The sequence below is a fragment of the Metarhizium robertsii genome, assembly GCF_000187425.2.
Source record: "Metarhizium robertsii ARSEF 23 chromosome Unknown MAA_Scf_3, whole genome shotgun sequence".
NCBI classification, from domain to species: Eukaryota; Fungi; Ascomycota; class Sordariomycetes; order Hypocreales; family Clavicipitaceae; genus Metarhizium; species Metarhizium robertsii.
The window spans coordinates 2,968,749-2,991,415 of record NW_011942171.1 but is presented as its reverse complement, the minus strand read 5'-3'; the positions used below and the strand labels follow the sequence as shown (position 1 = coordinate 2,991,415).

At 50.5% G+C, this 22,667-nt stretch overlaps 7 protein-coding genes across 7 annotated transcripts; 4 read left to right on the top strand and 3 right to left on the bottom strand.

Annotated features, from left to right (window-relative positions):
• Positions 1-3,130: 3,130 nt before the first annotated feature.
• Positions 3,131-4,115, top strand: MAA_03519 (BTB/POZ-like protein; the record flags this gene model as incomplete). Its single annotated transcript, XM_007821517.1, has 2 exons — positions 3,131-3,141; positions 3,212-4,115. 2 exons carry the CDS (start codon positions 3,131-3,133, stop codon positions 4,113-4,115), a joined length of 915 nt encoding a protein of 304 aa, XP_007819708.1.
• Positions 4,116-4,657: 542 nt separating this feature from the next.
• Positions 4,658-5,482, bottom strand: MAA_03520 (Dephospho-CoA kinase; the record flags this gene model as incomplete). Its single annotated transcript, XM_007821518.1, has 1 exon — positions 4,658-5,482. The coding sequence occupies one exon, from the start codon at positions 5,480-5,482 to the stop codon at positions 4,658-4,660; it is 825 nt and encodes a 274-aa protein (XP_007819709.1).
• Positions 5,483-8,860: 3,378 nt separating this feature from the next.
• On the top strand, positions 8,861-10,101 carry MAA_10979 (calmodulin A; the record flags this gene model as incomplete). Its single annotated transcript, XM_011412924.1, has 2 exons — positions 8,861-9,667; positions 9,730-10,101. The coding sequence occupies 2 exons, from the start codon at positions 8,861-8,863 to the stop codon at positions 10,099-10,101; spliced, it is 1,179 nt and encodes a 392-aa protein (XP_011411226.1).
• A 2,085-nt stretch (positions 10,102-12,186) lies between these two features.
• Positions 12,187-14,124, top strand: MAA_03521 (ATP-dependent protease La domain-containing protein; the record flags this gene model as incomplete). Its single annotated transcript, XM_007821519.2, has 2 exons — positions 12,187-14,036; positions 14,073-14,124. 2 exons carry the CDS (start codon positions 12,187-12,189, stop codon positions 14,122-14,124), a joined length of 1,902 nt encoding a protein of 633 aa, XP_007819710.2.
• A 422-nt stretch (positions 14,125-14,546) lies between these two features.
• Positions 14,547-16,640, bottom strand: MAA_03522 (uncharacterized protein; the record flags this gene model as incomplete). Its single annotated transcript, XM_007821520.1, has 1 exon — positions 14,547-16,640. The coding sequence occupies one exon, from the start codon at positions 16,638-16,640 to the stop codon at positions 14,547-14,549; it is 2,094 nt and encodes a 697-aa protein (XP_007819711.1).
• A 1,321-nt stretch (positions 16,641-17,961) lies between these two features.
• MAA_03523 (CND01770-like protein) lies at positions 17,962-18,419 on the bottom strand (the record flags this gene model as incomplete). Its single annotated transcript, XM_007821521.1, has 2 exons — positions 17,962-18,305; positions 18,356-18,419. 2 exons carry the CDS (start codon positions 18,417-18,419, stop codon positions 17,962-17,964), a joined length of 408 nt encoding a protein of 135 aa, XP_007819712.1.
• A 1,510-nt stretch (positions 18,420-19,929) lies between these two features.
• MAA_03524 (threonyl-tRNA synthetase) lies at positions 19,930-22,209 on the top strand (the record flags this gene model as incomplete). The annotated part of the gene is made up of 1 exon (XM_007821522.1): positions 19,930-22,209. One exon carries the CDS (start codon positions 19,930-19,932, stop codon positions 22,207-22,209), a length of 2,280 nt encoding a protein of 759 aa, XP_007819713.1.
• Positions 22,210-22,667: the final 458 nt, after the last annotated feature.

The following is a 22,667-nucleotide window of genomic DNA, read 5'->3' as shown; positions in this document are numbered from 1 at the left end:
CCAAGCCCAAAATACCCGAAACCGCCTTTCGCTCCAAGGAAACCAATCGATGATTACAAGGATGAGGCGTCATCTTAAAAACAGAGGCGGTTCAAGAATGCGCGTTATTCACCAGGGCAAATTTACCCCTGATGTGGGTGGCGCTGCGCCTCTCGGCACAGTAACCAGCCGCGCCATGAAATGATGCCAGGAGGACGGAGCTTGAGAGGCGGCAAATTAGGCGCGGAGAACAAGGGTGATTCTAGAAAATGATAATACCGCCTTGTTCGTTATTGTCTGTCACATTCGGGTGCTATAGATCGGCGCAGGGGCCGCTCGTCCCGACTTGGGCGTGACAAAAATCTTCAAATGTTGCGATGAACTGACGACGGGAAGATTAAAAAAACTTCGTGAGAAGATGGACGAGAAGTTTTCATTGTGCGTCTTTTCTAGAGATGCTTCGTAAAAAAGGATCACAGTTCACGAGCCGGGATTGGCGTCGAGCGTCACGACAGCACCCCTGGGCCCTGGAGACACCTCATTTCTTCCATTTGGATACCAGATATCGTGGATTCTTGGATAAGTTCAGTCCAGGCCAAGCCAGCCAGCGCCGTCATCCATCCGTATGGACAGCCCTGCTTGCTATAAGGCTGAGGGACCAGCGTTGCCAGTCTGCACCCGTCGCCGTGGGACCGCCGGTTTCAGACCTGGTAACGGCTGTTATTTATAGACGAGAAAATTTTCACCGCATGATTTTATTGGCCACTGATTTTGTCGCGGTGGTGTACTATGGGACATGGATGGATGCCGTTGGTTTGACAGACCGGGAGGTTTGGCGTTCTTCTCATGTAGACCAAGAAAGAAAAAACCAGTACGTAATCTCCATGGCCCTTGCATATCTAGCATCGCGCGTCGCGTTAGTTCTCTTCTTTTCTTATCGTTATCCATCGTTCTTGTTTTCGTTCCCAGTGCTTGGGGAGGCTTATGCCGGGCCTAGCAGCATCGACACAGAATCAACAGCATTTGCCATAACACTTTCAGCCAATTTCATTCTCCGACAGTATTCCTAATAGGGTGTCAGAATGCATACAGACTCAAGTTATTCAGAAAGGCAGCTTCCCTGCATAATCTCTTGAAAGAGGTGCTCGCGAGGGGCTTCCTCCCCTACTGGCTGTTGCGTTGGAAGACAAGCTCGAAGAAACAGAAGCAACTATAGTGCGGGTTACGTTTCTGAGGGCTCGTCTCTCGCCTTTTCAGTTCTTCCGACTTGTCAACGTTGCTAGCTGTCACATTGTCTCATAGAGCCCTCTGGTATATTCGCCAGTTAACTTGCGTAACAGCGCCAGCGTATATCGGTGACCAGAGATCATCCTCTCTGCAACGTGTTATACGGTCATCTTAAGACTTCTCGGGTTATCTTCCGTGTGACATGAATAATTCCGCTTCAGTTGAACTGAATTGAATCGACGAACAGCCGTTTCTGTCCTCCGTGTCCACGGAAAAGAAGACCAAGCTAGAGTGCTTTATCCGGCTGCAACTATTCATGGCTACTTTTTTAATCGCCATGTCATCGACCATTCTTACGCAATGTTGTACCGCTAGCACAGTATATACGTGCGCAACCGTCTTGCTCCATATTGTCTTTCTTGTCGTCTGTCAAGACTCAGTGTAGCAGCCTGGCTCCAATCGACGGCACCAGTCAGTTTATACTAGTCGTCGAATAAGAGGTTTCTATAGTAAAGTTTAAAGGGAAAAAGGTCTATAAACCCTGTCCTTAATAATAATACGCGAGATAGCTGGCTTAAAACTCAGCAGGCGGCCCTCCGCTTAGCATTATGGGCATGTTTTTTAAGAGCCTGCTGGTTTTAGTCTTGTCTGAAGTCGTAGAGTCACTCTAGAGATATCTGGGTGCGTTGCGTGGCCAATGGTTTGGTATTCCACTCGTATGGGAGGATTTGTGGTGGCTTATTGTAGTTTTTACCGCACTATATTCGCCCAAGCTTGTTAAAGGTCAGGTTATGTAACTGGAACAAGAGGTTTACTAATTCGCGTACAGCATGTGATATGTATTCAGGCAGCACTTTACTCGCAATAGTTGAGCTGAGGATACGACCAATCGACATTGTCGGAGAAGGCGACTCGTAAAACAAGGTTGTTCGTCCCGTGTATAACAAGCCTTGTGTCGATGGAGCAAAGTGATTTCCCGATCTAGACCTTTATCTTGAGCCTTGCCAGCAAGAAGGGCCACCTCTTGAAGATATGCAAAGTTGGCCGTGGCCAAGATGGTGAGAATTTGGTCATGGGTGTGTCTCGACGAGATCAGGGGGGAAGAGAGTCAGCCTATACATCATGGAACTAAGAATACGCTGCCAAGAAGACTGTGGGTTGTAAGTTGATGCAACCTTTCCAAGTCTGCCCTGGTGGTGTACGTTGATAGATGAAAAATCTAAGCCACCATCTTGGTCCCGCCGCCTCAACCTTGAACCGACTCCATCACATGGCCGAGATTGTGCCTGAAAAATGTTGGCTCCTCGTGACAAAACTCTCCGCCTTGCCGTACTTGGATTCGCAAAACATACAAGTCAGGACAGAATATCGGGATACGAGTGACCAGACTCGATACATATCTATCTAGAAAAACGAGGCGACCCCAAAAGCCTGCGCTCTGGCTCTCTTCGTCATCAGCCATAGACAAACCTACGCACCGCCATGCCTAGACGCAGCTAATTTCTCCTGGCGACTATTCATATAGTTCAGTGCCCTCGAGGTCATGTCGCGGAGGATAGGACAACAAGCGTTAGCATACCAAACGGTGTCTTCTCGCTCTTCAGCTATGAAGATGAATCAGTGAATTGCTCGGGGCCCGGTCAATTCATATGAATCATATGCTCTACGCACCCAAAGAGTAAACCGTTTGCACAAAGAACAAACGGGTCTTGCTGAAAAATCTACTCCGCCCCTTATGCTCGCGTTTGTCACCAATGACGACCACAGATATTTGCAAACGCGGAAGAATTAAACACCTTTTCACAATATTTAAACCGGCACGGGCCTCGCCTTGAATCCCGTCTATACATTCCCAGTCGTTTGATACCTCCGGGACCAATACGCACACCACATCAGAGAACCTCAAAGAGACAGAACATTAGCAATGTATTCAGCGTACGTAACTGTTCTGTCTATGAATGAGACTTATGGAACCTGCTCTCGTGCCTGACTAATAATACGATAGAATTGCTAGTTCCAAACCCTATCGGTTCTTTGTTGGACCACAGAGGCGCAAGTTCACGATTCATTCTGAAGTTGTTGCGGGAATATCCCCCTATCTCGATAAGCTAGTCAATGGTGATTTCAAAGAAGGAATTGAAAATCAAGTTCAGTGGGAGGATGTGGACGAAGAGACATTTGTATGCTTCTGGCAGTACGCTTACACGGGCGACTACGATGTTCCCAGGGAGCCAAAAACACCAGAGGCCACAATTAAGGGTGAAGGCCGGGGTGAAAACGAGATGAAAAGCCCTGAAAATGCAAATGAACCTCATACATTTGTGGAGGTTACAACATCCGGAAAAAGCACCAATAAACAGGCCGATCCTCGTATGCGAAAGAAACATATGAAAAAAAGGTCCAAAAAAAGGTTGACAGAAAACGCCCGGCGGGAGGAAGAAGGAGAAGAACCCAAGCCGGAGCCAAGCTATGAGCCGCCATCGAAACGAAAGCAACTGTGGGAAGTATTCACGGCACTCCGGTTAACCAACAGTTATCAGGTCGAGGTCCAACCGGCACGGGAGAGCCAGAGAGATGATTTCTACGCCAGCGATTTACTCTGCCACGCACGAGTATTCGCTTTTGCCGACTGCTACGGTATTTTCGATCTGATGGAGCTGTCTTACAGTTGCATTCATCGTATTCTGTGCAACCTCGACCTGCGCACCGAGACCTTGGCCGATATTATAGCCTTCGTGCATTACTGTTACGAAACGCCGGCGCCCCCCGACTTGAAGGAGCTCGTTGTGCTCTATTCTGCGTGCAATATTGAAAAACTCTGGGTTGACGAGCAGTTCCAGCATATAATTGAGACCCATGGCGATCTATCACGGGCTGTTATTGCCTCCCTACTTGGCCGCCTTGCCTAGATGGCCTCATGCGGCTGCCGTCAGTGGCCGAATATGAGACTCTGGAGTCTGGAACTTGGCTAGACATCATGTAGTTAGTTAGGTTAAATTGAAGAATAAAAGAGGAGATTTGTCAGTTTCGGCATAGTGTCTAGGAATTGGGACTCAAAAAGTAATAGATAGTAATGTCTGAAGCCTAGACCTGGCTTCCAATAGAAAGTCGAAACGACTCTTGATATTGGCCAATAAGGCCCAACTATCTTTTGTAAGAAAAGGATTGATACTTTGCTTTCCATTCGCAGCAAACTCGGGGCCAAGGATGCAACTCCCCGTTCTTTGATGCTTGGCAAACCACAGTGGTGGGTATAAATATCGCAAGAGTAGCTGCATTATTTGTTAATATATATGACAAGCCATTAACCATGGTATTCTTTGCACAAGACTGTTGCCTTTGAACCTCATCCTCGTAGCCTCCCTATACGTCGACTACATTCTCGCGGCCAATCGTCCCCTTTGTGACACAATCCCCTCACATCACCAGACATCCTGATGAGTATATTTCCTCACAACTTCGCCTTTGCTTCCCTCTGCGATTCCTCCCATCGCCGATTTATCCTTACGTTCCCCCATATCCTCCACGCAGCCGCCGCCAAAGCCAACGGAGGACAGCCCAGCAACACCCACGACCACCACTCCGGGCTGCTCTCCCTAATCTTCTCCATGGCCTCACCCAACTTAGCCTCCAGCTCGTCCCTGGAGCCGTCATTCCACAAAACAACGCCGTTCCCCTGCCCTCGCTCAACGCACCTCCGCGCCTTGACCCTCACGTCCGCCTGGCTGCGCACCCGGTTCTCCGCATCCTCCCTGCTCAGGTGGGCGTCCCTCTCCATGAGCCGCCTCATCTGGATCTCGGGATCCGACACGGCCACCACCACCGTCACCCCGCAGAAGCGGTCCAGCCCGCTCTCAAACAGGAGCGGGATGTCGAGCACCACCGCCCAGTGGCCGCGGAGATAGCACCCCAGGACCATTTTGAGCATTTCCCTCCGCACGGCCGGGTGCACGATGCCGTTGAGCACCGCGCGGTCCCTCTGCAGCTGCTCGCTGTCGCCAAAGACGCGCTTCCCGAGGGCGGGACGGTTGAGCGGGCGCCCTTTCCCGTCGGGGCCGTTTTCCGGCATCGAGTCCGACGGCTCGACCAGGAGATCGGGCGTCGTCGGGCCAAAGTACTTGACGATGGCGTTGTAGCCGCTTGTGCCGGGCTCGACGACCTTGCGGGCGAGGACGTCGGCGTCTACAATGGGCAGCTCATAGGGCGCAGATTTGAGGAGCGACGAGATGGTTGATTTGCCCGTCGCAATGGAGCCTGTTAGTCCGATGAGCAGCATTTTTTCTTCTTCCTTTCCCCCCCGCTGGTATACTGCACGGGGGACCACTTGGGGGCGGTGGTGTGTGAATGTGTGAAGCTGTGCTGATTGATGCAGGATGCGTCGGCACCGAGGAGCAGCTGTGAGGTTGACAGGGCCGAGCCGTCGATTGCCTCCAGCCCTCCGAGGTTAGAGAGCACTGAGAGCTTCAATGTTGCACGTTGACAGGACTTGAGGTGTCGGGAAACTAAGAACATTGAATCCAATAGTTGGTGTCTAGTTCTGGTGCATCCGGGTTCCATGTCCATGTTATGCAACCCCCAGTGCCCTGCCGCTAGCGCCACTGGGCTGTTGGTTAGTGCGGGGTTTGGGTGAAGCTCCAGCACAAGAAGAAGCCGGGCTGCCGGCTGGGAAGGAGCCAGACATGCAAATTGCCGAGCTTTATTACGCCACCAAGTGATCGAGCCCTACATGTGCCAACCTGACATGGGCTGTAAAGACAAAGCTGAAGCGTGCGACCTGAGAAGCAACTGGTACTAGCACTATTGAATATTGACTCATCACATCGTGCACCAGTGTACACAATATTATACTGCAGAGAATGTCACATTTGACCGATGCAAAAATGTTTTGAAATCAGGCAGGGGCGTGAGGCTGTCAAAAGGACCTGAAAATGTGGCACATTCGATTGCAGGAAGACTACGTACACGCGGAATGTACCGTCTTTTTTGCATTCTGTTATTCTTCCAAATGTGTAAATTGACAGACATTATTCCGTCTATACCGAACGCGAAAAATAGTTAGTCAGGAAAGAAGTACTCGCTCCTCAGAATGGTCATGTAGCCTCGGGAAACACACGTCTTGTAAGCAGCTGTCCACATGTCCTTGACAAACCGCCAATGAGTCTCCCAGAAAGGCCAGTGCCCAAGATAAAGGCGTAAAACAGAACCAAGACTCAAAAAGCCCATGGCAACTGTTGGCTCTCAACGGTAGATTGGATCAAAGGAACCAAGATCTGGCAAGTAGCTGCTGCCAAACGGCTCAAGTTCATCACATGGCCCAAATTCGGCCCTCAACCATTGTTGAGCGCTGGACATGTCTCCATGTTTCGCATTGCAACAATATGTCCTCCGTACTTGGTATTGCATAAATACGTCGTAGAGCACGGCATGGGAAAGCCCCACGTCACACAAATCATCAGACACTTTGCCGATTATGCGGTCATCCGTATTGTTTCGCAGGCTCATTCCATAATGACAGCAGCGTCGCATGATGCCGCTTCAACGCACGCCACAAAGTACAGGGCGTGGCACTACAGCTGGATCGAGTACTACTACAACTAGAATACGTAGTTTGAAAGTGTAGGAAACGGACCCAGCTCTAGCAAAGCCCATCAGGCCCGCCTGGCAAGTTTCCCGAGTAAATCAATGATGGCCCCGCGCCGGTGCTCTCGAATCACGCGCCATTGAAATATGGATGGATGGACGGGACAGTCCCACGAATCTTGCTGATCTCGGGCTGGCCAGCGCCACAGATCGAGGGACGGATGGCCTGTTGCCTGCGCCTCGGTTAAGGGTCGTCACAAGCACGGCATTCCTGGCCGCTCTGGTGGCTGTCCAGTATGGACAGTCCCGGGCAGTCAGCGTCGATCTGACGCAAATACACCATTACTGGAGTGTCGGCCGGGTTGCCAGCCTGGGCGTTTCTTAACATCTGGTCGGGAGTCGAGTGTTGCGCCGCGTCAACGGTTGAATCAAAGGGTCCGGTGCGAGGGGTAAAGGACGGGATAGGAGGACGGGAGGGAAGGGGCTGCGGAGGGATCCTGCGGCAGCCGTCAAGTGACGGTGTGGGGATTTGTCAGTGGTTCCTTCCTCGAATGTCGAAGCATCAAAATGTCAAGTTGCTTTGACTGCCAGGCAAGGTACTTGGACGTAGGTACATACCGAAGTTCACTCTAAAGGACGGACAATGACTCAACTGAGTTTACATTCCAAGTGCTGCCCTATTAAATCGTGGCGTCTCCGCAATGCCCTGGCTGGCTTTCGCTGCGTCCCCAAGTCCCCTAAGCTACTTGGCGCAGATGTTGACTGGGATCCGTGTCCAAACAACAAAGTAGTCGTACTTTGCAATTATCATTCCATACTTAAGTACATACCTAGGTAGTCTAGGCAGAGAGATTTGCAATATTAAGCTTCACTCCGCGCGCAACTGCTGCGTATCAGGTTGACTGTATAGTAGACTGCTAACCTCGTATTAAGCCGGCAGAACAGGCGTCAGATGCGAGCGAGGTCAGGCTTGGATGCGCCACATGGAGGACCTACTCAAGTACTGCGTAACTAAGTACGGAGTACTAGTAATAGTCTGGTACCTCAATTATAACCGAGCACGCATGGACAGTCGAACGCTGCCAGGGATGCGCGTCAAATGTGTCTGGCGCACAGATGCTAGACAGATTTTGATGCGGGGGTTGCAGTAGGTCAGTTACATTGGCGCTATTGCGAACATGTGAAAGCCCCGACCAGGACTCTTGTCCTCGAGAGTCGACGCCTTCGACGCCCTCAACTTGACGCGGCGGCCGACAGGGCGGTCGACGCCCGCCACAGGCAAATATTGATGCAGAATTACGGGCGAATCAGGGGCCAGGCCACGTTGGTGCCGTCGATGCGCTGCCTTTTGAGTGCCGGCTCCGTGCCTGACTGGACATCAATTGTCTACACGGTACGGATGCCCCCAGGCGCCGCCCACCGCCCACAACCTCATGATCCCACATGCACCCTGAAGCGCCCCACCACCCCAACGCATGTCGCCCCATAAAGAAGACGGAAACATCCACCTTCCATCCTCCCACCAAGAATCGTTCCCCATCGTGTGTTGCTGCAGCCCCGGCTGTTCTTTTAAACGCTCCCTTGTTCCTAGTCCTCCTAAAATGCTCTATCCTCGGTTTCAATCTTGGTGTATTGGTATAGTTTTCAGCATATTAGCGACACGCCAAACTACAACTGCTCCCTCGACTTAAATCGTCCTTCTGCGCCCGAAACAACCCTCGCCGAGGGAAAAAGGAGAGATACAGCTTGTTGGCTCGCCCGGCCTTGGTTCCGGCTAAGCTCTGTTTTCAACTGGGCCATCTTCAGTGAAGGTCTTGCAGTGGTCACATTGTGCAACTCGCGCCGCCGCAGACCCTGCGCTGACCTGCATATACTTAATGCTGGCTAGCTAGTCTCGCATACTTCCTTGAGACAAGCAGCTTGGGGCACTTCGACCTCTTCGCCGCCGACGGTCGAACAAAATCGTCCATTTTCCCGCTCTCACCTTGCAGTCCACACCTATTAGTTTGCCATTCTGCGCAGTGCCTTGAAATTGGAAGCGGTTTTCAATTGGGCTTCCAAGTATTAAATAAACATGAGCGACGACGAACCCCAGCTTGTGCGACCGATTCCCCGTCGACCATTCAACCTAAACCTCGCGGGTGCGACACCCCCCGACGATGACCTTGCGGATCACGATGAGCCTTCTCAGGCTAGCTTTGGTTCCGGCCTTGACTTTTCAAGCCCGAGATTCTTGCACCCAAGCTTTGACCGGTCCGAATCTACAGCATCGCTCAGCCGCCCGCAGTCCCTCCTGAATTTGACTTCATCGACCTTGATGGGAATATATTCAGAGGCAGCGTCCAACAGTAGAGATCGCCTCTTCAATGGTTACGATGAGTCAGATACGCCATGGGGGACTGGTGCACGTACTCCTATCAGACGTCCCAGCATCGACGAAGCGACTTACGAGCTGATGCGCGACCGCTCCCACGTTCCCAGGCGAATATCTTCTTTTGGGCCCTATGCGCAGGTTGAACAGACTGTATCGCATTCCGCTCTTGGCTCCGTTACGTCCCTCACACTTCGTGGCACGCTGTTGTTTGTACTCGGCTTGGGCTACGGCGCCCTCGTCACGCGTCTCCACAACGAGCAGAACCAATTGCCCCCGATGCCTGACGACAGCATTCTAAAACCCGGAAATAATTGGAAATACCTCACCTTCTGGGGTGTAGCTGGCATTGGATTGGGCTCCTTGCTGCCGTGGTTCGACAAGCTGTGGGAGGACACCTTTGGCAACGAAGGCGACGACAGTGTTGTTGACAAAGGAGCCAGCCCGGGCACGGACTGGGCTTTAGTAATGCGAGCTATTGGCGCATTTGTTGGCATCATTTTTGCCATTGTGAGTCCAAAATCCGACATCGCCTTCTCGTTCTGAAAATGAGTACTGACAAATCCTTCCAGCGCAAGCTAGCATGGGTATCTACCCTTCAAGTGTCAGCGACATTAGCATTGGTCAACCCCCTTTTATGGTGGCTCATAGATCGCAGTAAGCCTGGATTCGTGCTGTCTGCTGCAGTTGGCTTGACCGGTTCGATTCTCCTTCTCGGTGTTGATCCTGAAATAATGCCTGCGCCATCAGGATTGCCTACCCGTAATTCTTCAAATCCTTTTAACAGCGACCCCCTTGCATTGGGTGGCTTAGCCACGCAACAAACGGTTGAAACGGGGGTGTGGATGCTCAGCGTGCTATTCTGCAGCTGCCTCTGCTTTGGCAATATTGGTCGCAGGCTGACGTGGAACAGATCGAGCGGAAGATGGGGCGGAATCCGATAGGCCACATGGCGACCAGGCCCATGGGGGATATTAATGTTGGCTTTCTTTTTCTGATTTTTGTGTATTGTATTAGTTAATTGTGTCTTTAAGTTCATGATACCCGCATGGCTTGGTTATAAGAGAACCATGAGGAATATAGGAGCAGCCAGGCTATCAAAGCGAATATCCGACTAATATCACGATCTTTGTGATTTATTGGATTGTATGCATGTATATGATGTATCGGTGCTCTGCAGACTACGCCGGACTCGAATCAGTGATAAGCCCTCACTTCTTCTCGAGCAACCAGACAAATAGTCCCTTTCCGTTAATACGGCCGCGGTCACGTTTCCGGCGATTGCTGATATTCTAGCCTCTGTATAGCTGACCAGTTACAAGTGTGCCCTCGCGACATATCAAGACAGGCGAAAATTGTACGGGTTGTGATTCACACCCTATTCCGGAGCTGCACACAATCCAAGACTTGGCGAATGCAGTGTGCGACGGGATACATCTCCAGGTACCGGACTTAAGTGGTCAACAAGCTACTTGCAACGTTGGAGAACTGGCTGAGGGTCCACCAAATTAAGTAAGTTAAATATGTGGCTTTCAAACGATACTTGGTCATGTAAGGAATTGAAACTCAAAATCATCGGCTTGCAACGGCCAGGCAAGTAGCCCACTGGTGCAACCCAACGCTTCAGAAATGATGCCAATGACTTTTCGCCCCAGGGACCGTTGGCGAGCAACAGAGAAAACACATGATGCTTCTCCATGTGATACAGGTAGTATGGCCACGGGAATTGGGTGCCGCCACCAATCTAGAAGTTCGCGAAGATGAGGAACCCATGACTAGCGGCGATGATGAGAATGACGTCTTGTATACGGATCGTGCCCCGTCGTGGCCATCACAGGTCGTTCCATAATCACCCCCACTGCGGGCCCATGGGTTGTCCGGGACAGCTAACATTTATTCAGGGTCCAGAATGACGATTAGGAGAATGTGTCTGTCATGATGTAGGTCCTGTAAGGACGTTGAAGATTCGAGACATTGGAACCGTCTTGAGCACTAAAAATTCAAGATCAAGAACGAGTGCATGCATAATGTTTAATGTTGCAAAACACCTTGTGGACGAGCCCTTGGTTCCTGCCCGTCTTTGTGTGACATGACATATGACGTAGCCTAAATCTTCGGATAGGCTTGGTGGGAAGGTGCGAACTGCCTGCTTTTCCAATCTAATAGAAGCGTTGACTGCTCGGCTTCGCATCAAGTTAGATATATAGAATCTGAATATAACAATGCATCCTCACGCCATAGCCAAAGTCGGAGCGTCATCAAAACCCAAGGGTCCCCGGCGCAAAGCAGCGGTCGGGAGAACGCCGGACACTGCAGGCCACTCTACGCTTGCAGTCGACACCGTCGGCGCACCCCATGCATGACGATGACTTTCCACCCCCGTAACAGTCGGCTCCTACGTCAACGGTATTTCCCCTTCCCTTCAGCTCGGCCACTCACGTTATCTCTCTCCATCTTCCAACATCACCCACCGGCTTGGAAGCTGGCCCGTTATTGTGGAGATATCGTGTTTTACTACCTGGGTAAGTCGGATCTCGATGATATGAGGTGAACTTCGGCAGGCATATTGTCTGTCCAACTCTCAGCCTTACTCATCTACAAGAGAGGACACGAAGAGCCCAAACGGAGAACACTATCATTTTTATCTATTTCCGCTTCCTCGCCTTCCTAGTGCCTATTTTTCTCTCTTGTAGTCGTGGCCATAAGTCTTGCGCGATCGGTGCGCAACCTTGCTTCTTTCGTTTCAAAACCGCTCAATCCAAGTTGTTGTATAGGTGTCTGCATCCTCTGACTAGCAGCCTTGTCGGGCTATCCTCGAGTGGCGGCGTTGTTCACAGGCGGGTATATTCATCGGCCGAAACCCTACCTGCCGATGCCTGCAGAGTCCGGCTTTCTCAAGACGTCAATTTTCAGAGCCCTCTAGCCGAGAGTAAGGCTCGGTCCTGGCTGACAATAATCACTGAGACCATATCTCAAGCACTTACGCGACACACCTCTCTCTTTAGCTGCGTGCACCAATTCTAATGCTCATGACATCACGTCCTCCGTCTTCACCGGCTGGGACTCGAGCCGATGGGAATCCAGAACATACCCAGGACCTCGGGAGTCATGTTCGACAATCAGAAGGCGCGAATAGCGAAGAGCATAACATTATACATAGCGAGACGCGGGGGAACATGTCCGCACAACACAAAGACGTACATGAAAACTTGCCGGACTTCCATGACCAACGACAGGAGGATGAAGATGGTAGATACCAGAATCGAGAGCTTAAACAACAGCAAATACGAGATATCGTCCGCCTCTTCCAATGCCGGCATTGTTCGAAGCCGTTCAAAAATGCCATAACCCTACCCTGTGGCCGAAGTATATGCAGAGCATGCGTTCCTGCAACCCACGTGCGAACTAGTATCACGTATCCCGCTATTCCAGATCGACTTCGAGGCTTCATGTGTCCTTTCGACGGTTGCTCCAAGGAACATGCTCTGAGTGATTGCGGACTCGATGTAGTTCTCAACAAGATTAGCCAGCTCATAGAAGAAGAAATTCATCGAGGTCAGCGAGCTGCGATACAGGCAAACCTCTCAACAAGTATAGGCTTTCGAGACCCGTGGGGTGTTGCTGGCATGCCTTCGATGAATGATAACAGCCATGCTCCTCGGATAGTTCCAGGTGGCCGGCTGGTGGCGACATGGTCTTTGGCCGCAGAAGGAGGGTTGTTAGCCGATGCTGAAGTCACCTATGAGGACGTTCCGCCGAAACGCTCTCGGGAAGATTTCTCAGATTTCGATGCCAAATCTTTGAATCATCTGCAAACGATTACTCGCAATGAGGTAGATTGCCAAGTGTGCTATGCGTTGTTTCACGACCCATTCACAACGGGCTGTGGGCACACTTTCTGTCGCTCGTGCCTACATCGGACATTGGACCATTCGCACCGGTGTCCGATTTGCCGTTGCACGCTAGCTATCAACCCGCTACTAAATCCCGATCTATGCCCATCGAATGAATCCATTACTCGGCTAATTGAGCTATTTTGGCCCGATGAAAAGGCGGCTCGAGACAAAGATGTCACGTCAGATACCGCTGCGCGGCACCAAGACCTCGACTTACCACTGTTTGTCTGCACGCTTGCATTTCCATCTATGCCTACCTTCCTCCACATCTTCGAGCCTAGGTACCGATTGATGGTTCGGCGGGTATTGGAAGGAAATAGGACCTTTGGCATGGTCTTACCAAAACGTCCCCGAGACGCTGATGACACTCATTTTTACGAACTAGGTACACTCTTGCGAATCATCAACGCTGAATTCTATCCCGATGGTCGCAGTTTGATCGAAACAGTCGGTTTAACGAGATTCAAGGTTTTGCGGCATGGAGAGCTTGATGGGTACACAATTGCAAAAACCGAACGTGTCGACGATATGTCGTTAGAAGAGGAGGAGGCTGTTGAAGCTTCTGAAGCTGTTGCAGCGACTAGGAATGTTGATGCTACCGGTTTGAACAGCGATCTCTCCGCCGGGATAGACAGTTCTACCGCAGAAGACTCGGACGAGACCAGGCCAGAGACTGAACCAACAGGCATCCCTCCAATCCCGATGACAGCGTCAGATCTGCAAGCGATGTCGACGCAGAATCTAATGAGTTATGCCACGGCTTTTGTATCTCGCATGCGTGGACAAAGTGTTCCGTGGTTAACGGCCCGAATGTTTGGCATATATGGAGAGTGTCCAAGCGACCCAGCTGTCTTCCCATGGTGGTTTGCCAGCATGTTGCCGGTAAAGGACCTCGAAAAATATAGACTATTAGGCACATCCAGTGTTCGTGAGCGACTCAAGATTTGTTGCGTTTGGATTTTGGAGTGGGAAACGACAAGATGGTAAGTATTGTTATTACCTTTATGTTCCGTTTTCAGCCCCCGTTGCTTTGCCTGCCGTACTCAATGCGCTAGAGTGGACAAGGGCTAAAGAATTTCAGGGCTAATCTAGTTGAGCCGCGGTTAGGTCGTTTCACAATTGCTCTATTCTCTGAGGATTGATGTCCAAGGATATGTCCCTCAAAAAATGTCGATTGTACAAATTGTGTCTGAAGAGGCTGGGACTGTTTGGATAGATATATCTCATTAGCATGACTTTTTTGTTAGCATTCGCAGCCTGTATTGCTTAACGATGAATAAATATGGAACATGATATCCCTGCCATCTGGGGTTGACTACCAGCCAACAGAATGAATAGTTGTAGCCCCTGTTGCAAATGTTCCGCGAAGTATCGGCTGTCTATGTTTACTCCCCCGTCAAGTGCATTCCCACTAACAAATCACTCCAACCCATCTAATCCAGCAACAACAGTTCATGGCCGTGTCATTTTCCCAAATATATGTCACGACAACATCACCACCCGATCGCGTCTACTTTCCCATTCGTACTCGCCGCCATCGTTGCATCTCCCCATGCCGGAGCCTCAGCTGGGCCACTCCATGAACCAGGCATTACATTGTTGTGCGCCTCTGCCGAGGGGGCATTATTATCCTGTGCAGTATCACCCCATTGTACACCGTTATCATTGCTGCCATTCTGCGCATCCTGATTCTCCCAAGTAGCGTCGCCGCCGGAAGGCTGTCCCCCACTAGGCCAATCACTTCCACCGTTGTTGCCGCTGTCGTTGCCAGCATTGATGTTGTTGTTCCAAGTTGACTCCTGGTTATCTCCGGCATTGAATTCTTGAGAGCCGCCCGGCCCTCCGTTGTTGTTGCTGTCCCATGCATTCTCCTGCGTCTGAGTACCCCACGTGTCTGTAGCTCCTCCGTTGCCGCTTGCATTACCGTTTTCGTTGCCGTTGCCATTACCCCAGCCGCTCTGCTGCGGCTGGCACATCTGGCCTTGATTTTCGACTCCAGAACGACTTGGGTTCTTGGGACTGGCGTTCCGTACGGAGCCGTTGCTGCCTCCATATGCACTGAATTGGGATCTGGTCTTGTTTGGAAGATACGAATTGTGCTTCCCAGGAGGGAAGACATTATTCCCGCCAGCAACGTCCTGATCTTTACTTGATGGAGCAGCGCCGACAGGGTTCGGGTTAGGGTTTAACAGACTGAATGCTCCTCTGTTCTGGTTTTGGTTCTGAGCCTGAGTTGCTGGCTCCATCTGCGGCCACGGTCCGCCTGGGAAAGGTCCCGGATACCCAGCAAATCCCATGGGCGCAAACGCATTCCAGGCTGGCATTGCCATTCCTTGTGTAATAGGCACGTGCTCCATGCTGGTCTTGTCTTGACTTCTGTCGAAGCCATGGTAGTACGGGTTCTGAGTCGGATGTGGCATGCCAATCGGTAGAGGTCGAAGTGACGGATCTCGCTTGGGATAAAGAGATTGGTGGTGATGACCGTACACGGGGCCATGATAGATTCTGACAATGTTGTTTTCGGCGTCGTAATATGCATTTGGGATTGGATCTTCCGGTGTTTCGACGACTCTCTCGGTGTGGACGACTTCTGCACGCATAGGGGCAATGAGGTTCGGACGGCGAGGGTGAGGCCCAGGGTATGGCGTCGGGTATCTTTTTTCTTTCTTCTGTTCCGATTCCTTTTCTTTTGGTGAGGCTTTCTGTTCAGTGGACTCTGCTGGTTGTTTCTCGGGTTCTTTCTCCGGTTCTTTATCCTTGGGTTTGTCGTCATTCTTATCCTTATTCTGCCCATTTTTAGCTTGGTCCTCATTTTTATTCGCCTCCTTGTTCTTATTTTTATTTTTCTTGCCCTGCTGCTTGTTTTCCTTCTTCTTTTCATCACTGGAATCATCTGTGTCCTTGGCGGATTCTTCCTGCGACTCCCCTTCGGAGCTATCCACCTTGGCTTTCTCCTTCTCCTTGGCCTTTCCCTTCTTGCCGCCGTTCTTCTGACCTTTTGCAAGCTCCTCGTCAGTCGCCACCTCTGAATCACAATCGGACTGTTTGGCTTTTTTGGAAGCTTTGCTTGCTGCCCGCTGCTGTTTCTGCCGGCCACGAGTACAATTGGAACACTCACAAGTAGGATGGGGCTCGGAGTCATCCTCGCTATCGGATGATTTAGCTGCTTCTTTCCCCTTTTCTTTATTCTTTTTGTTTTTACTCTTTGGGGGAGATGGCGGCTCGCTTGGTTTTGAGTCGCTCGACTCGGCCGAGGTGTCTGCTTCTGAGTCGGTGGGCGTGTCTTCAGACTCAGAAGCTGCTGGGGTTTTCTTCAGGGCAGATTTCTTGGGCTCTTCTTCAAAACGAACTTTTTTCACAGTTGCATCCGTTTTGGTTTCTGGCTTGGTAGACCGTCCGGAGCGAGGGTAGGTTATTTTGACGGTATCTTCTTCAGTTTCATCGTCGGTGAACACCTCCACTGTGACGACATCTCGTTTCTTGCGAGGCTTCTTGGGGATGGGGCCGAGGGCAGATTGGATGGTTGTGCCGACGATATATTCGCAAAATAGGAGAGACTTTGATGGCCATTTATTATTTCTAGGCATTTTGGGCGATCGTTTTTGGAGTTCTTGGTTGGGAAAGGTTGAATTAGATTAGCTCTTGGGAGAGATACCCATAGTCCATCGACTAGGAGACTGGGTTGTGGTATCGAGTAGACCAGCCACTTGTGCGCAGGGTGTTTTGATTAGACAAACGATACGAGTTGTCAAATTGAGATGATATGGTACAAGACAAGATGAGACGGGCAGATCGGGACGTGGAGGCAGATTCCAAGCCAAGCTGTGAAGACAGCTGACTGCCAGCTGTCGAGCATGTGGCGGACCGCCAGCGTTTGGGGATTGAGGAGGATGGGCTCGATGGAGTCGAAAGAGCCATAACTACTCGCCTCAAAACCAATGTTGCCAAAAACATTTATTATTTCTCTCTTCAGATCAAGAGATGGTGGCTCCCTCTGGCGGATCAGTTGGCGGCGACATATCAAATAGCGTCTTGACTCTTCGGGGAGTGTCTACCGTCTGTTTGTTTTCAACTTGGCACTGATAGATCACAGGTCGCCTCTTCGCACAGCATCACAGCCAATGCTCCCGTGTCTGTGACCAGCATCTGCACTATCAAAAACAGAAAGAGTGGGTGTATAAAAATAGCTGCCGGGAAGGAAACCCATTGCAATGTCGAATTTGTATCTAGACAACTTGGAGCAGTCGACTACAATGCGGAATTGGGCGTGCGCTGGCGCATGCAGAATGCAGAATGCAAAGTCATGATTTTCAATCTCAAGAAAGACCAAGTCCATACTGCTATCGAAGAAAGAATAAAAGACGACACAGAGGCCGAAATGACTCGCAATAATGCGGTATAGGTGATCTTTTCTAGTATAGTCCATTTTCACGCCCATCCTCGAGCCTGTCCATCTTCTTAACTATCTAGTGTTGCCATCTTCAAGCACCAATACAGATTAATACGTATTAGATAATCGTCGAACCGAGCATATCTTCAGAGTTGGCATCTTGGATGATACGACGTCGTAGATCAGCTCTGGCCGATGCGCAGAAAGACCAGTCTAATGCCAGGAATCACACCTCAAATAGTCGCTTCATCCATAAAAATGCACCAGCAAGCGATTTCGAACGTTAAGATATATTTCATTGAATTGTCATAGTCAAGACTTCCCGTATGTTCTAAAAAGGCCGAAACCTAAATCACAAACAGTAAGTTAAATACAGATTCATACACTCAAAATTGATAATTACGCAATGTCCGTCCATTTCACTGTAATCGATTGCTGCACAAGTCCTCATACATTCCCAGATCACACTCTCCTTCTTGTATTTGACCTTGCGCACCTAATCCCCTGCCAATATTCCTTTACAACTCTTCTTCCTTTTCGCAGTTCTTGACTTCGTAGTTGACAGTGTCATTTCCTGTCCCCCAAATCTTCGGTTTGAAGTCAAGGTACACGAGCTCGTTCTTTTCCGCCTTCCACTCTCCATTTGTGTCTCTGTAATACACCATCTCACCACTGCCGGCGTCTCGAACCTCGACGGTTGTGTGGGAAAACGTGCCATCCGTCGACCACTCTAGCTTGTAGCAGGAGTCCTTCTTCACAGGAAAGGGCTTAGAGCAGCGGATATTTCCGTCGCTGTCGATACATTTCTCGATGGCGTAGTCAAGCACTTCGCCCTTGGAAACGGTGTCACCAGCTAGACGGACTATATGTTAGATAATTGAGACGGAATTTCGTTGAACAGAGCCATCGTACTTAGTGTGAAGCTAGCAAGAGCGAGGCCTGCAGTAGCGATCTTCTGTACATCTGGGATATACATGACGAGAGTCGGAACTTGATGGCGCAGAAAGGAGGTATGTTTCGGGTAGATAAATTCGTCGTTGATAAAGAGACGAGTGGTCAACGTACTGAGAGACTCCAGAGAGCAAGGGATTTTCGCAAGGAGGCAAGCAGGTATTTTAAGACAAGAAACGTTCCACCAAAACCGGCGAGTTGGTCAAGCTTATTCGCATCATCGATGACGTTGATACATGGAGCTTTTGGTCCTTCCCGCCCCTTAAATTGCCTAATTTGGTATGTGGGGCGGTAACCCGAATTACACCCCGTTGGATGAAGTTCTGTTGTTCGGGAGTGTTGCAAGGAAAAATAGAAGATCTACCAAAATAAGATCTCCATCTCCTCCTCCCCTTTTGGCAGAGTCGTTGAAAACAGGGAGCAACTCCAAGTATGAGGTACTAGGTACCTACTTCAGTTGTCGCAGTTATCTCGGGTAGAGATGAGATGTGAGTAAGTAATAGTTAACGGTTTAAGCATAAATAGTAAAAATATTACAAGTACTAGCTGCTGTCTTTGCTCCCTCCTCAATTGTTTTAAATTCTCGTAGTACAGGTAAAAGAAGCACGGCGATGTATGCTGGAAAGTTGCGCTATAGAGTGATTCAGAAGAGGCAAAAACGCTGACCAACCTACTTACTTAAGTAAGTAAGTAGGTAAAGTACTTACTTAGGTAGGTAGGTAGGTACTTGGGTAGGTACCTTGCAATCTGGTGACCAAGTTGAGAGCAGAGTCATAATTGCTGGGGTGATGCCTTGTCACTTTGATGCCTGGCTCAATCTGTCGCGGGATGTTTAAAGGCGTAGGTTCCATCACGGCCCTAACGTGTGTGGGGAGAAAAAACCTCCGTTTGGATGAGGCTTCTGCGCGAGTTTTCATACTCCACCGAGCTCGGAAGATGATAATTCAAGTGCCGCTACCTCAAAGTCTTGATATTCCCTCCCAAATTCGGTCGTGGCAGAGTCGGACATGTAAATAGCTACCCTGTACCTTTGTGCCTGAATTCAAGAGCCCCGCACTAAAACTCTTTGGGATGGTTGCTCTGGTCCTTGCAGCCCCTCCGACTCATGGAAAAACATCAAAAACTGCCCCTCTTCTGACTCAGGAGGGCCTGTGCCAGTCAATGCGACATCACCGATTTCTTCGTCTTTTCGACACACAAGCCTGTAACTCGTTTAGCCCGTCTAATCACCACAGAGACGTATCTCTCATATTTACTCCTGTCGAGGAGCTGCAATTCTAGGGGCTGGAAGCCTCCAATTTCAATTGCCAAAGGCAGCAACACTACGTCCCGTAGGTGCGACCTCGCTCTCGATACATCATTCTCCCTTCGTTCCCTGCCATTTAAATGCAAGGCTCCCCTCTTCCCCCTTACGACCTTACCAACCGTATGGCGGTCATGGTCAATCAACATATTCATTATTTTTCGTTTCAATCCGAGAAAACCGTTGTGTTGGACCACTGACTGATCAAAAGACGTTACTCCGCAGGGTCACCATGGCTTCCTCGGCGGCTCCCGCACCAACCACTATTCCCGTCAGGGATGGCCCTCCGTCACAGCCTGATGGTCAGCTACCCGAATTCATCGTCGAGAGAAATCTGCTGTTTGAAGAGCTGAAGAAGAAACACGACGACGCCGTAGCCGCGAAGCCCCGAAACTCCATTACTGTGTCGCTCACAGCCGGCCCGGACAATGTCACTGAAATCTCTGCTACCGCTTGGGAGACCACCCCAGGCCAATTGCTGAAGCACGTTGCCAAGGTTATCGCCTCGGAGGCAGTCGTTGCCAAGGTCAATGGCGAGGTCTGGGATCTGACCAGGCCTTTGGAGGCTGACTGCGCCGTCTCGTATCTATCTTCGAAGGATCCCGAGGGTCGTGCTGTATTCTGGCACTCGGCCGCACACGTGCTCGGCGAGGCTTGTGAGCACCAGTTTGGCTGCATGCTGTCCCATGGTCCCCCAACCAATATGGGTTTCTTCTACGACATGGCCATGCGGGAGGGCGATGCTGTCAAGGAGACTGATCGCCCAGCCCTCGAGGCTTTAGCAAAGAAATTCTTCAAGGAGAAGCAGCCATTTGAGCGAGTTGAGATTGCAAAAGAGGATCTGCGAAAACTGTTTGGCTACTCCAAGTACAAGATGCACTATATCGAGAAGTTCGTCCCAGATGGCGGCTCCACCACCGTGTACCGCAACGGCTCCCTCGTCGATCTCTGCACCGGCCCGCACATTCAGAATACCAAGCAGATCTCCGCCTTCAAAATCATGGGCAACAGCTCAGCTTACTTCTTGGGCGACCAGGCCAACGACTCCTTGCAACGTATCTCCGGCGTGGCTTTCCCCAAGAATGATCAAATGAAGGAATGGCTTACCTACCTGGAGGAGGCTAAAAAGCGCGACCATCAGCTTATCGGGAAAAACCAGAAATTATTCTGGTTCAGCCCGCTCTCGCCAGGCTCGCCATTCTTTCTTCCCCACGGCACTCGCATCTTCAACGCCATCCAGACAATGCTTCGAGAGCAGTACTGGATGCGTGGGTACGACGAGGTTCATTCGCCCCTCATGTACGATGTACAGCTCTGGAAAACCTCGGGCCACTGGGATCACTATCAGGAAGATATGTTCCGAGTGCCGTTAAAGCACACTCACGGTGCAGCGCCGGATGCCCCAGTAGCTTCTGGGCCAGATGCTGCCAAAGATGCCGACAAACCGGCTGGCAAAGATGGCGAGAATGCCGAGGTTGCAAAATTGGAACAGGAGAGGCTGTTCGCTCTAAAGCCAATGAATTGTCCTGGCCACGCTCTCATGTTCGCCAGCGAAGAGCGCTCCTATCGATCTCTTCCGTGGCGAGTCGCCGATTTCAGTGTTCTGCATCGCAATGAAGCTTCTGGTGCGCTTACCGGTCTTACCAGAGTCCGCAAGTTCCAGCAAGATGACGCGCATATTTTCTGCACCATCGACCAAGTCACCGACGAACTTCGAGGCTTGTTTAAATTCATGACGCACGTGTACACCATGTTCGGATTCCCATTCAAGCTTAAGCTCTCCACTCGTCCAGATTCTTACATGGGTAAGCTGTCCGACTGGGATGCTGCCGAGGATCGACTCAAGAAGGCCCTACAGGAATTCAAGGGTGATGACTGGGTTATCAATCCTGGTGATGGCGCCTTCTATGGGCCCAAGATCGATGTCACCGTCAACGATGCCTTGGGTAGAGAATTCCAATGCGCCACTATCCAGCTTGACTTCCAGCTCCCCCAGAACTTTAACCTCCTCTACCGTACCAACGAATCTACGGCCGATCGCGCCAAGGGTGAGGGAGAGGAGGAAGGTGGTATTCCCTCTGGCATGGCAAGACCCGTCATGATCCACCGAGCCGTCATCGGCTCTTTTGACCGGTTCATGGGTATCATCATTGAACACTTTGGAGGCAAGTGGCCCTTCTGGCTGTCGCCGCGCCAAGTCATGGTCATCCCCATTATGAAGGATGCGGAGGACTATGCCAGGGAGGTGCGAGACATTTTGCACGACGCGAAGCTCTACGCGGACGTCGACGTCTCGGGCAACACTCTCCAGAAGAAGATTCGAGCTGCACAGCTGGCGCAGTACAATTTTGTCATGGTTGTGGGTGCCGAGGAGATTGAGAAGCGAGCGGTGAACATTAGAAATCGGGATGATCCCTCAAGTCAGCAAAAGGGCGCCATGATTGATCTAGATGAGGTTGTTAAGCGGCTTGTAGAGTTGAAGGCCGAGAGACGACTGGTCAATTCTATCTGATAGAGGAGGTCTTGGGAACGGCAGTGGCACTTGGGGACCGGGGTAAAGCGGGACGTAGGGTTTCTCTCGGCGTGGATTATGAAAGGAAATAAATGGCTCTGACTTATTACGTAGTGTGATATGATTTCTAGACTTCATAAATCTTTGCCCGCCTAGGAAAACCTTTTCGATATGCTCCCTGGTTACATGTGTACTGCCACATGCTCTGTGACTTCAATTGACACGTACAACTCCTATAGCCACTTAACTTTATTCTCGGTCTTTCTTCTCCTCATTGCTTGGCCATTACAGTTATGTAGTTGAGCCTCCTCATATGGCGAGTGGAAGCTGCAACTGGAAGTGCCAATTTTGAACTTGGGAGGCGGTTTATGCAGGCTGCGAACGAGTCGATATATTGCACTGACATCAAGTGTTCAATATTACCGTACTTGCAAGCAAGCTTGCCCCTCATGCCCTAC